Consider the following 14,036-nt stretch of genomic DNA (forward strand, 5'->3'; position numbering starts at 1 on the left):
CAACTACTTTACTTTATTATGTAATTAAATAACAAATTCCTACAACTTTCAATAAATTACTTGTAAAACAAAAAAAACAAAAAAAACATGAAGCATGAAAACTAGAGCTTATCAAAGAAAACCAATTTCAGATTTGAATTTAGCTTGTTGAATTTGCCAGGAAAACCCCCCTTTGGCCAATTTATACCTATATCCCAAGGACTTCTTCCTCCTGTAAGGAAGGTAACCAGCTAAGGCGCACACCCACTCTAACCCATTTTACTCCGTTTCCTTCTCATTTAAGCTCCTCGTGGATTAAGGGTCATCCCCATCTCCTGCCCACTGGCTGGGTCAGAAGCAATGCAACAAGACCCTATGTACCCTTTTAGGCAAAAATAGGGAGACCATTTCTTTGTATATGGCTGCAGCAAGATTTTTTTTCAATCTCATTTGTCTGTTTAAATGCAGGTCAGAGGTTAGTGAAAAACAACTGTATCTTAAAGAGGATCTTCGTTCATTTCTTAGTAAATAACATACAAGGATTTTCATAAAAATTCAAATATAACATATAATAGCTGCCTTATATCATGTAACAGTGTAGACAAATTCTACTCCAATCATATACAATTAAGCACATAACATTCAATTAGAAAAAATAAAACTGAACACCAATGTAAGGGAAACTAAATATGATACAATTGAATTCCAACTCTAGGCCCTGATAAATGTCTCAGAAACTTGTGCATTCCAAGGTCGTATGTAGAAGTCTATCCCTTTTGATATACTTGAAAAACTGCAAATGATATTACTCTGTTTGGGATGCTTGTTTTTTTCTATTTACTTTTTACATAACCAGTGAGGAATCCTGAACTCTTTAAACAGAGAATGCCGAGTATGAATTTACTTGACTGACGTGCAGACGTAGCTAATTACCAAAAATAAAAAATCCTATCTGCTCTTTACAGTCCAAGTTCCCAAGTGTATGCATTTTCCTAAGAATGTGCGAATAATTGTGGACATGAATATGTGTACAAGCTGTTTTGTGCACATGTATAAGCTATTTCTTGACCTTTGTGAATGACGAGACATTAAAAAGAGTTGTCCTTGTTTAAGGCACATTGTCAATATTAAAGCCAAATCTAGCCATTCCATGCTGGCTTGGACTAAGCAAATAGGTATCAGGCATACATAAATTCTTCATAAACAAATGCAAATCCCTTTTGAACACTGCACGTGTTGGCAAGTATATATATCTGTGGCCATGACACAATGGCAGTATGCAATCTAATTTCTCCATGGAGGCAATGACTTTTGGACCCAAGCTCCTTCTCAAATGCTCATGTCATGCCACCACAAAAATAAAAAACAATAACAAAAATAAATAAATAAAAATGAAAATGAAGTGCTCTCACCCCAACAACCAGATATATTTAAATTTCAGTTACAAGTAATATTAGTGTACAGCTTCCACAAGAGAAGTTTGAATAGAACTGGAAACGACCTATGCAAGGCAGAGAATAACAGTTTAAAAGCAATGTCAACAAATGATTTACACTTTAGAGCCTGACACTCGAGTCAAACCCAACTTCCCCTCAAAATCTTTCACACCTTCAATGCCAGCACCTACATCTTACCTCCAAGGCCTCTTATGATTAGTTTTCCTTTCTCATAACCTGTACAAGATGGACATCTAAAGCCTTGCATCAATTCATCAGAAAATGGTATATAAAAAATTGACATTCAAGCCATATTTAGAAAAAAATAAAACAAAATTCACTTCAAATGATGAAGACTGCCTACATGCAAGTACTACTGCCCAAGTCTTATTTTCCACACTGAATGTGAGGTCTATTACTTAAGGGGGTCTTTACCTACAGCAGCATAGTTTAGGACATTGCGAGCCTTACTAAATTTTAAAGAAAAATTAAATTATATATACAATAATGTGCTCCATTAGGCTTTTTGATGAGTAGAAAAGCTAGATTTCTGGGAGATGACACATGGGCTATCATGTACAAGGTAAAGGTGCTGACACCTACTGGGTAGAGCAACAGGTGTGGTGTCTACTAGGTGTAGTTTTTTTTTTAAACTTGTTTGCTTTCCACAGCAAAGGAAATACTAGTAACAATATTCATTTTATAACAACTCAATACTCCGGAATATAACCTTTAATTTTTTTCTTTGTATATTCCCCAAAACATTTTACATATTTTATACAATCACATATTTTGCTATCAAATTTCTCCTACAAAAAAGAAAAAGATGAAAAAAAATCTGTAGTTTAAAACAAGCAAGTATATTTTTCATCCCACAACTGCCTATTTCCTAAGTCCCATTTACTGAGCAAGTTTAATGTTACAAGAGGTCTATAATATCTTTAAAATTTATGTTGTATTTCTGATGACTTCTTATAGGATAGGGTTACAGAGAGCAGGTTACCTAGTCCCATAACTCTGTCCCACTTTGCCTTTTACGACTCACATGGGAAACTGTGGCAGAATCCTTTCTTCCCCCTACCACAAGGGACTGCTGCTACTGAATAAAATCTTATCACAAGAGTTCCAGTAAATACCCAAAGTACTTTTTTCTCCATTCTGGATAATCTTTAATGTTATTGCTTGGTGGAAGCAGTTTTCAGATTTCTTTGTTGTGCATTCCCTTTTGGAAGAATCTCAAAATATACCACCAATCCCCCAATGATCTGATGGAAAGCTTTGGGTGCATGAAATCTTCCCAATTCCCACATGGCCAAAATGTTTAGGTTCAAATTTTGCAGGCTTTGGCTGGTGCAATCAAACCTTGTAATTGGTTTGCATTTACCGCCAAACTCCTTGTTGGTATTTCTGAGGGTGTTCCAAGCGTATTTACACTCTTTCCTACTCCCACATGTCATGAACACCTTCCGGAAGTCCAACTTTAGTAACTTCCTTATCCCTCAGATTTAAATCTCCACCTAGTACTGAAGTTACACCTTGCTTGTTTCTTGTAAATGCACTGAAACAGCTGCATAGCTGATCCATTCAAACTTCTGCAAATTCTGCTGTACTCTCAAGATGAATATTCAACAAATCTACCTATAGATTAAGGGCTCCCTCTTGTAAGGGGAATAGCCACATCAAAGGCAGGCACCCACTCCCAACCATTCCACTCCCATGCACCACTTGTTTCCCTCTTACCTTAGCTACTCATGGATGGATTATCCCTGCCTCCTGCCACTGCCCAGATCAGAGACAATGCAGCAAGTCACATTATATCAACAGAAAGGCCCCTTCACATGATTTGTGACCCCATCTGTCCCCTCATGCAGAAAATGGAGAAGACAGGGAGAAAGCTCTTTGAGTTGCATCAAGGTATTACCCATACATAGCCATTCTCCACTCACCCTTATCCCCTGCCTTCTCCCTTCCTTGTTCAACAGTCATTCCCTTCTTGTTCAAAGCCCCTATCACCCCATCCATCCATCTCCTCATTGATTGTCCTCTCAAATTCAACAAAAAGCTTTAAATCTCCTATACGAGCCTCAACCACTAATAAACTGTGCCCCATCCTTGTATTAGGATAGTAAGATTGTGGCCATCAAAGTATGTCGTAGTTACAGAAGTGTGGCATTAAAGTAATTTTCTAAGCAAGCAATTTTGAGAAAGAAGGGAGAAGGCAGAGGACAGGCAAGTGGAAAATGGTTGTGTAAAGATGATACTTTGATGCAGCATGAAGAGAATTCTCCCAGTCTTTTCTATTTTCCACATACTGTGTCTAGATGTATTGCTTTTGACCTGAGGAGTGGGCAGGAGACAGGGATGACCTTTCACCTACAAGAAATTAAGATGAGAGGGAAACAAGGGTGGTGGATGGGAGTGGAATAGGTTCAAGTGGAATGGGTGGGTGAGGGTGCATGCCTTAACTTGGCTACCTCCCATATATAAAGGGAAGAAGCCCTTGGTATATAGATTGATTTCTGATGACTGCCAACCACTGTGAACTAGATTGTAAGTCACCGAATAACTGTCCTTTTTCAATGATCATGAATCACAAACCCACAACTCCATGTGCATATTTTGCATGCGTGTCTTTCAATTGATAAGCAAGAGTTCAGGTCAATTAGTAAAAGTTAGTTGTAAATGCACTTGGGCTCCCTAATGATCACATGCCCTTAAAAAGTGTACATATTCATTTATTTTCAGGAATAAAAATTTCAACTGCATCATCTTTTTCATTCTTCTTAGCTTCTTTCATTGCTTTCCTTCTTTCTTCCATCATCTTTCTTCTCTCCTCCATCATCTTCTTTCTAGCCTCATCTCTTGCCTTTGATGCTTCCGATTTCTCTGCAGTTTTGCCAGTTTTTGGTGTCCTGGGAGTTTTGGGCTGCATCACCTTTTTCTTAGTGCCTTCATTTCTTTCCTTTTTGATCTGAAATTATACATGTATTTAGTCCTCAAAATAAAGTAAACTGTGCAAACCAAAACCAAAGGGAGATTTCAATTTCAATTACATTCATTAGGCAGTGCAGGTAGTCATGTAAAAGATTTTTTCAGTAACAACTGCTTAATGTAGCACATTATAGAACATGGCAAGTAAAGATGCTCAACCTACTAATCATTAGCCAAGAAAACATGTTAATTTATGTAGACATCTGAAATCACTTCACTTGGTAACCACAACCTAATTAAGTCAGATTCAAAATTACAGGAGGCAATTACATATATCTAGCACTTGACTTCAGAAAAGCTAATTTTACTGGTTTATGGCAAGTTCCATTTAATATACTGCAAGTCAAGACCAGGTGAATAACCAGGGGAAGAGATGGAAGAAATATTTCATAACAGGATCTCATATTCAGTTACATTCCCCTTAAATAAAGGCAACCTCTGAGCCATTCATCTCAAATTGTTTGATAAACAGAAAAATAATGCATAAATTGAGAGTTCTATGAAATTCAATCATTCTGAATCCCTCTAATGGCAAAAATGTAAGGAAACACCACGCAAGACTGAAGCATTTATTCATGGTATTCCACACCAAGTAAGGCACTTGGGTTGGATGGGTGTCATGTGTAGTTTCTGAAGAAGGGAGGTAAAGTTACAGTGGACTGGCTAGTGAAGTTGTTTAATGTGTGTCTAAGGGAGGGGAAAAGCTGGAGAACTGGAGGTATACCTGTATAATTTTACTTTACAAAGGAAAACAGAATAAATGGGATTGTAGTAAATGAGGGATTCATTTGTATAGTTGGGAAAGTTTTCATTGAGAGGATTAGGAGTGGGACAGGAGTAATTAGTGAGGAGCAGTGTGGGTTTCAGAAAGGTAGAGGATGTGTGAATTAGATTTTTGTAGTAAGGTACATTTGTGAGAAGGTTTTGGCAATAGGTAAAGATGTTTTTTGAACCTTTATGGATTTGGAGGTTTATGATAGGGTAGACAGGGCAGCACTGTGCAAGGTATTCCAGTTATATGGGATTGGAGGAAAGCTATTAAGGGCAGTAATGAGTTTTTGTGATAGGAAATGGAGGCAAATCAAGTAGAGAAGAAAAGGTAAAAGGTGTAGATGGAAAGATGATAATGGAAGCAGTAGTAATTTAGTTGCAGTGGGAAATGCTAAGAAAATGACCGTGATAATGAGGAAAATTGAGAAGAAATAAGGAAAGATTAGATGAAAGCAGTTATCAAAACGATGAGAGCAGGTAAAGCACCTGGGTTGGATGGGTGTCATGTAGAGTGTCTAAAAAATTGTGGTACAGTGATGGTGGACTGGCTGGTGAGGTTGTTTAACATTTGTCTAAAAGAGGGTAGAGTGCCAGAGGACTGGAGGAGTGCCTGTACAGTTCCATTTTATAAGGGAAAAGGGGACAAGTGTGAGTGTAGTAGTTTCAGAGTGATTAGTTTGTCGAGCATAGTTGGGAAGGCTCATGGGAGGGTTTTGATTGAGAGGATTCGGAGAAGAACAGAGGGAGTAATTGGTGAGGGACAGTGTGGGTTTAGGAGAAGTAGGGATTACATAGATCAAATTTTTGTGGTAAGGCAGATATATGAGAGCTTTAGGAAAAGGTAAGGATGTTTTTTGGGCCTTTATGGATTTGGAAAGGGCTTATGACAGGGTAGACAGGAAGGCACTGTGGGAAATATTGCAAATATATGGGATAGGAGGAAAGCTGTTAAGAGCAGTAGAGAGTTTTTATGACAGTAGTAGAGCCTGTGTTAGAATTAGAAATGGAGCGAGTGGTTTGAGATAACGGTGGGACAATGCCAGGGATGTATGTCGCCTTGGCTGTTCAATTTCTAAATAGATGGGGTGGTGCGAGAGGTAAACGCAAGGGTAATGGGCTGGGGATTAGAGATGGTTAAGGAAAATGGAGAAAAATGTAAGAAGCCAGTTGTTTGCTGATGACACTGCTTGTGGCAGGAACAGAGGAGGGATTAAGGAAGTTAGTGACAGTTTGGGAAGGTGTGCGGAAGGAAGATTTAGTTAAATGTGGTGAAAGATGATGAGATGTACAAGAGGATACTGTGGCAGCAAATTGGAAGAGAGTATTAAGGGAGGGAGACTGGAGGAAGTGAATAGTTTTAGATACTTGGGAGCGAATGTGGCAGGAAAGGGAAGAGTGGAGGTGGAGGTAGAATGTAGATTGAGAAGCAAGTAAATGCATTGGGGGATTAAAAAGTGTAATGTGAAATAGACATTTGGGAATGGATGCTAAGACAAGATTGTATGAAGGAGTGATTGTGCCAATAGCACTGTATGGGGTAGAAACATGGAATATAAGAGAGGAAGAGGAGTTTGAATATGTGCGAGATGAAATGCCTGAGAAGTATGGTAGAGGTTGATAGGTTGAATAGAATGAGAAATGAGGTGAGGAGAGTGGGGGTGGATAGGGAGTTGGGAGATGGGGTTGATGAAAGAGTATTGGGATGGTTTGGACACATGAAAGAATAAGTGAAGAAAGATTAGGAAAAAGAGGTGAAAGGAGTGAACACAAGGGGACAACCAAGGATGAGATGGATGGATGGGGTAAAAGGGGCATTAGGAAACTGGGGAATGTATGTTGAAGAAGGGAGAAGACAGAAGATAGGGGTGAGTGAAGAATGGTTGTGTATGGATGATGTTGTGATGCATGGAAGGGAGTGGGTGGGGGATGGGGGTTGAGGGAGTAAGTGTGAATATTTTGATGCAGTGGGCAGGAGACAGGGATGACCCTTCATCTACATGGAACTAAGACAATAGAGTAACATGGGTGGTGGATGAGAGTTGGTGTGTTCCTTTGACTTGGCAACCTCCCTTGCAAGGATAAAGAAGCTTTTGGTATATAGATGCCACACCAAGAAAAAAGGCTTTATTACAGTGATGTCTCACTAACTTTTATTTCATTACTTTTTCATCAGTAGATTTTGCATCTCTACTGTCATGTTTCCATGTGTATGTTGTGTATACTTGTGTACGTTTCTTCTTAAACACATGCTGCCAACAGTCACGCCTCTTGCAGTCAAATTATTGAAGCTTTCTTCATTTTCATACACTTTAGACACCCCAAAATACTTGTAACATTTTCAATGCACTTGCCTACTATTGCATTCATACTTCAGATCACAAATTTCACCTTGAAAAATGACACTTAAGGTTCTATCTCTTAAATGTTTTTTAACAGCAAACCATTAGACCTTAGGAATATTATTCAAACTCAAGAGACATGCATGCTTATTTATAAAACTTACCTCTTGCCAACTGTTGTTCTTAAGCTCTTGCACTTCTTCTAGCAAGGAATTGATGTGGTCCACCTGTATTGAAACCATGTCCCAGAAACCTGCCAAGTCCTCAGATGTTGTTGGGAATTCATCCAGACTCGAACCCAGCTGTTGATACACATTCAATTTAATAATTGCAAGTGCTCTTGTTAAATACCAAAAGAGCTCTTTAAGACAAATATCATTAAATTGTCAAAATTTGTACATACAATTACTACATACATATATACCAAAGGTTTTTTTCCCCCTTATAGGGGAGGTAGCCAAAAAAACAATCTGTAGCAGTTGTAAACTGTTCAAGAAGCTTAATCAGTACTTACAATATTCTTCTGGCAAAGTCCTCGAAACTGTTCTATTTTCTGTGAGATCAATAGTTTTGCTTTGCCAATTAGTGCTAAAACTTTTCCTTTGACCTCCTCATTCATTTGTTCCTTGTTTTGTTCTAAATCATTCTCTAATTGTTCTACTTCCTTCTCGATGCGGGACACCTCTCCAGCAACAATCTGTTGAAATTCCAATAATTGTGATATAGTATTAAGTATTCAGAAGTTGCTATAGCTTGTTTTATATGATTATGTACAGTAAGAAATATTTCACCTTAAAAAATTGTGTTGGTTTCATAAAAGAAAGAGGGAGCAACATTTCAAAATATTCATATAGACAATACCACAGCAGGGCCTAAGCCTTAGAACCCCCTCCCCCATACACACACAATGAAAACCTATTCACCATCCTTCCCCTTTAGCATACAGCATCATCATCTGACCCTCTCTACACTTGGGGCATGGGTGCAGGGCCTGACAACCAGAATTGGTTTACCCATCATTTCCTTGTAAAGTGATCCTTCATCTTTATTAACTCAATTTGTGAAATAGATGAGGACATCCCTTTGAGCCACATCACTGCTTCATTAATCTCCCTCCATGCACTCCCATCTTTTGCACTTCATGCACATTCAAAGCCAACTTCATCCCCTTCCTCCATCCATCACATTCTTGTCTTTCTACCAAGCTCACTCCAAATGCTTCTGTTTTCCATATGCTACTCTTTCCATCTTTCTTTCCATATGCCCCAACCACAGTCGCACTCTGGTCAACCCTATCTGACATTACCCTTCCCACTACTGTTCTCTGCCTTACTTCTACATTTCTTACTTGTAACACCTATTCTGTTTCTCAAAAAGATTCAATCTCTTCCTTTCTGCTTCCCTTATATTTGAAGCTTCTGCTCCATGCAGAGCACAACAGGAAAGAAAAAAGAAATGGGAAGAAGGAAGGAAAAAAAAAGAATGAGAAATAAGAAAAGATGAAAACAGATGAAGAAGAGAAATATAAAAAATATTTTTTCCCTTATAAGAAAGTTAGCCATCCAAGGCATTCACCTACCCTTCACCTATCCAACATCAATTTTTGCTTTTCAGTTTATCTCAGCTTCTGTGGATGAAGGGCCACCTGTGTCCCCCACCCAACGCACAGGTCCAAAGCAATTCCACAGCAGGGTCTGCCAACTGAGGGTGGTATAACCCCACTACTTCAATTACATAGTGACCCTCTCCTCACATCTAATCACATGTAAAGCAGAAAATATATCTATATGCCAAGGGCTTTTTCCCCCTTATAAGGGAGGTATCTAAGTCCAAGGTACACACAGACTTGCACATCCACAGCAAAGCTGCTTTACTTACATGGTGACCCCACCCTCTCTGTCCCCTTGTGCAGAAATTAAGAGAAGTAGTTAGGGAGAAATCTGTTTGAGCTGTCAAAATATCATCCCCACACAGCCATTCTCCAATCACCCCTATCCCCTGCCTTCTTCCTTCCTTGCTCAAAGCACTTTTCACCCCATCCATCCATCCTTGGTCATCCCCTCGAATTCACTCAATCCATCTGTCTTCCACATCTTTTTTTTTTGCTAATCTTTCTTCACGCATTCTTTCCACATGTCCAAACTATCCCAATAATCTTTCATCGGCACTATCTGCCAGTTCCCGTTCCACCTCCACTCTTCATTTCTCATTCACATAACGAAAAAGACAAAGAAATCCTTTTGGGCCTCTCTATTTTGAGTCTTCTATTCATTCCATCCATTTCTACTTTCCACACTTTTTGTTCATCCTTCTTCACTTATTTTGAATTTTCTTGCTCACAAAATATAAAAAAACCATCAAGCTGCAAGTACAATCATTCCTTTACACAACCATTTCCTTGCATTCATCCACAAATCCTAGTTTTTACAACACTTATTCCACCCATTCACTTTCTTCCATTAATCTATAACTCACTTCTGTATCCACCCCTTCCTTCACATTTGAACCAAAATACATAAAGCTCTCCACTTCCACAAGCTTCTCTCCTTTTGCTTTCAACCTACAGACCTTTAACTATCTATATACCTAGGGCTTTTTCCCACCTTAAAAACAGAGGTACCCAAGTCAAAAGACAAGTACCCACTCCCATCCACCACCCTTTCTTCCCTCTCATTTTAGCTACTCATGGATGATGGGTCATCCTTGTATCCTGCCCACTGTCCTGGGTCAGGGGCAATGCAGGAAGACACAACACATCTTCAGCAAGGCCACTTCACTTAATTGGTGACACCCCCCCCCCCCCCAATGTCCCCTCATGCAGAAAAAGAGAAGACAGGGAGAAATCCCCTTGGGCTGTGTCAAAATATCATCCACACATAACCACTCCCTACCCTTCCCCCATTCCTTCCCTTCTTTTCATCACAATCATCTATACACAGCCATTCTCCACTCACCCCTATGTCCTGCTTTCTCCCTTCCTTACTCAATGTCCCTTTCACTCCATCCATCCAATTCATCCTTGGTCGTCCTCAATAGTTCACTCCCTCTACCTCTGCCTTCCACACTTTTATTTACTAATCTTTCTTCACTCATTTTTTCCATGTATATACCCAAATCATTCCAATACTCTTTCATCATCCCTATCTGTCATCTCCTTTACCACCCCAGCTCTCCTCACCACCTCGTTTCTTGCACTATCCAACCTTGTAACCCCTACCATACTTCTTCTCAGACATTTCATCTTAAATACAATTGAACAATTCCTCTCTGTCTCTCTTAAATTCCAGATGTCTGTCCCACACAGTGATGTATGCACAATCACCCTTCCAGTCTCCTCTTTGCATTCATTCTCAAATGTCTATTTCTCATGACATTTTTAACCCCCCCCCCCCCAAGGTAAAACTTGAAACACATCAATAATAATCATTGCCTCAGTTTCAATGACTGGAAACTCAACCCCTTGGGCCCTACCACAGATTTCTCTGGGAAGCAATGATGGACTTTTCTGTGCTGCATTCATGTGTTTCTGTTTCTGTTACCACCTGGGAGGTAGTTGCCAGCTGTAAGTTCTGATGATATGGTTTAATGTCACAAACTCCCCCCTACCGGAAGGCTAGGATGGTGCCCCTCACAGACGGCTTTTCTCCACATAGGAAAACGTGGAGTGATGACAGCCAAAATTGGTCAAGTTCCCTAGTCTACAGACTAAATGCCATACCTTCAGATCTAAAACTCCAGATGGAGGCAATCCCCTACAAGTCAGAACAATATAAACACTATACTGTACTTCATAACCACTATACCTATTTTTTTCAACCATTTATTACCACTTTTTTCTTGTATATTTGCTAATTCTGGTAAATTATTTCAGACTTTCAGAGATATTACTGTAGGTACATATCCATGGTCCAACTATAGCAATTCCATTGTTATTAAAGTAAAACTGAACAACAGTAACGGAAATGCAGGATGCAACATTGTAACAAGCTTGAAGAACCCAAATGCAAGGGGTGGTAAACAAAGGACAGCTTACCTTCAAGAAGTAATGACCATCTTTAACTTCTTGAGATGATGTGGTTACTTCAGGTTCAGGGCTTATTTTTACTTTGCTCTTGGTCTTATTGCAAGAATCACCATTCACAACAACACCATTTTGTAAGTCTCCATTTTCAACAGTTCCATTTCTTTGCCGATTAACTGTACACGTAATATCGTTTAATTTTTCTGATTTATTTACATCGCCATTAGTGACAAGCACATTGTTGTTATTGATGTGCAAAGGTTTTGGGGGCAGTTTAGGTGCACTCCTGCCTTCAATCACAATTGGGATAATAGTTTCCTTGTTTGGGATGGGGACTATCTCAGGACCACTGGATTCTACTTCTATTGGGATGATTCTTTCTCTTATCTCTCCATTTGGACTGTCCAAGGACTGCCCAGACCATCCTGACTGCAATTTGTTGCGTCTGACTGGGAGCTGATGGCGGAACTCTGGTCGAAGGTGTCTGAACACACTAGGTAAGCCTTCTGAAGTAGGTGGAGTATCCTGGGAGTCTGAGACTGGACTGGTTAACTGATCAGTATGTATAGCACGCAATGGTTGTGTCCTCTCCCTTTCTAGAAGACTTCTTCGGGAACGAAACCCTACTGCAAGGGCTCCAGGTCCATAGAGACGTTCAATACGTTGCTGAATGAAGGACTTGGCACTTGGGCTATCATCACCAGTATAATGCAAACTTTCACTGCGCTCGCACACTCCATCAGCACGTGTGATTGTCCTTTCAAAGGAATACTGGTACTGGGTTACTTTATTACTAAGAGATTCCATTGTGCTAATGTCACCTATTCTAATACTTGGAGAACCAGCCATTTTGTTACTGGAACACCTATCACTGTCACTCAATACTGTATTGTCTCTTTGGCTTTTCTTTAAATAACCGCGATCTACACTGACACTCCTACACTGTGCCAGTTTTTGCGCATCCCTGTTGCGAGTGGAACCTTGTCTTCCTCTTTGTGTGAACGACTGAGCAGCCCCAATCTCTTCAGCACACCTGGCTAATTGCTCTTTCAACTGACGAATCTTTACTGCAGTTAACTGTGGATTACTCTGAAATGGTAATACAAACATAAATATATATACACAACAAGGGAAAAAATATACAAGTAAATAAATTCTAGGGTTACACTAAACTACCTGAATCAATAATTTGTGGATTATATGAAAAATTTATCTTGTGATTAGAGGAACAAAATTTATAGAACAGTGAAGTGGTTTGAAACAATATAAAAGTGGAAGGAAGAAAGTACACAAATTACTAGAGAACTTGATGCGAGAAGGGTCTCAAGACCAGACCAGATGCAATTTCCAAATGGAAGGTTGAAGGAAGCAGAGAACAACTATTTCCACTGAATAAGGCCTCCTTCCCTTTTGGTAGTCAGCCAATGCATGCACCTACCCTTCACCCATCCTTTTCATAAACCACATATTGGTTTTCCCCTTATTTTAGCTCCTTATAAAGAAAGGAGCAATCCTTAACCTCCACCCACTTCCCGAGTTAGAAGCAATGCAACAAGACATCCACAGCAAGGCCCAACAACCAAAGCTATGTAAAGACAGAAGGAAGGACAAAATAACATGGACTAAAACTACAGATGATCCACAAAAGTAAAGCTTCCCAAATAGAAAGACATGAGGACATAATAAAAGAAAAAATATAGACTACTTTTCTTGTGATCTAAATTGGAACAAGTGAAAAGGATGTCTATGTTCCTCCATGCCTAAACTATCTCTAGAAATAGAATATTTACTCTGATATAAGCAACAAGATGCAATGAACACAAAAATCAGAACACAATTCCAAACTATGAATGCTCAGTAAAACTGAAGAAAATGGATTTGATATTATGAAATGACAATGTTATAAACACCCTCTACCTCTCCCTCCCTCCTGCCCACCCTCCCTCCCTCTCCCTTTCTCAGTAATTTTATTTAATTTTTTCCTGGATTTATGGGTTTCCCCTTATTCTACTAAAACTATTCTGACCTTTGCATCAGGATCATAAATCCTCCATTCTGGTCGCATAGGACTAGAATCTCTGCTCCGACTGAAAGCTAGACGAGCTGGACTGTTGTCCCGCGACCTAAATCCTTCACGATGAACAGAGTCGTACCTGTAGAGGAAAAACAATGAATAATTAAATATTCAAAGTTCACAAACAATGTGCTACACAAGTGTCAAAACAAACCAACAAATAAATATGCTTTAAAGCACAGCATTAACTTACCTGGTAAGGTTATTATATCCACTGACTACTCTAGATAAGCCTAGATAAGAAGGAACTCTTTGTGCTTCGGAAGAATGATTTGTGTCAACTGTAGGCACCAACTGGCCAGCTGGTGGTACGGGCTTGAGGACAGCTCGTACAGGTGTTGCTATGCCACCACCACTCTGTGGAATGCAACCAAACTTTAGTGGGGAATGATTAAAGGAATTCCTTTGGATAACAAAGTAGGCTT

The 14,036-nt window shown here is 39.4% G+C and overlaps 1 protein-coding gene across 1 annotated transcript in view; it reads right to left on the minus strand.

Moving 5' to 3' along the window:
- Window positions 1-470: 470 nt before the first annotated feature.
- The window catches only part of LOC143029987 (uncharacterized), a 228,293-nt gene continuing 214,727 nt past the window's right edge, over window positions 471-14,036 (minus strand). Inside the window, exons 8-13 of the mRNA XM_076193197.1 lie at window positions 13,805-13,968; window positions 13,564-13,690; window positions 11,550-12,626; window positions 8,031-8,213; window positions 7,681-7,818; window positions 471-4,386 (exon numbers count right to left, since the gene is read on the minus strand). Coding sequence (XP_076049312.1) covers window positions 4,147-4,386; window positions 7,681-7,818; window positions 8,031-8,213; window positions 11,550-12,626; window positions 13,564-13,690; window positions 13,805-13,968 — 1,929 coding nt within the window. The 3' untranslated portion in view covers window positions 471-4,146. The remainder of the gene's footprint in view (window positions 4,387-7,680; window positions 7,819-8,030; window positions 8,214-11,549; window positions 12,627-13,563; window positions 13,691-13,804; window positions 13,969-14,036) is intronic.

The sequence above is a fragment of the Oratosquilla oratoria genome, chromosome 11, assembly GCF_046742065.1.
Source record: "Oratosquilla oratoria isolate Oo_2021 chromosome 11, ASM4674206v1, whole genome shotgun sequence".
Classification (NCBI taxonomy): Eukaryota; Metazoa; Arthropoda; class Malacostraca; order Stomatopoda; family Squillidae; genus Oratosquilla; species Oratosquilla oratoria.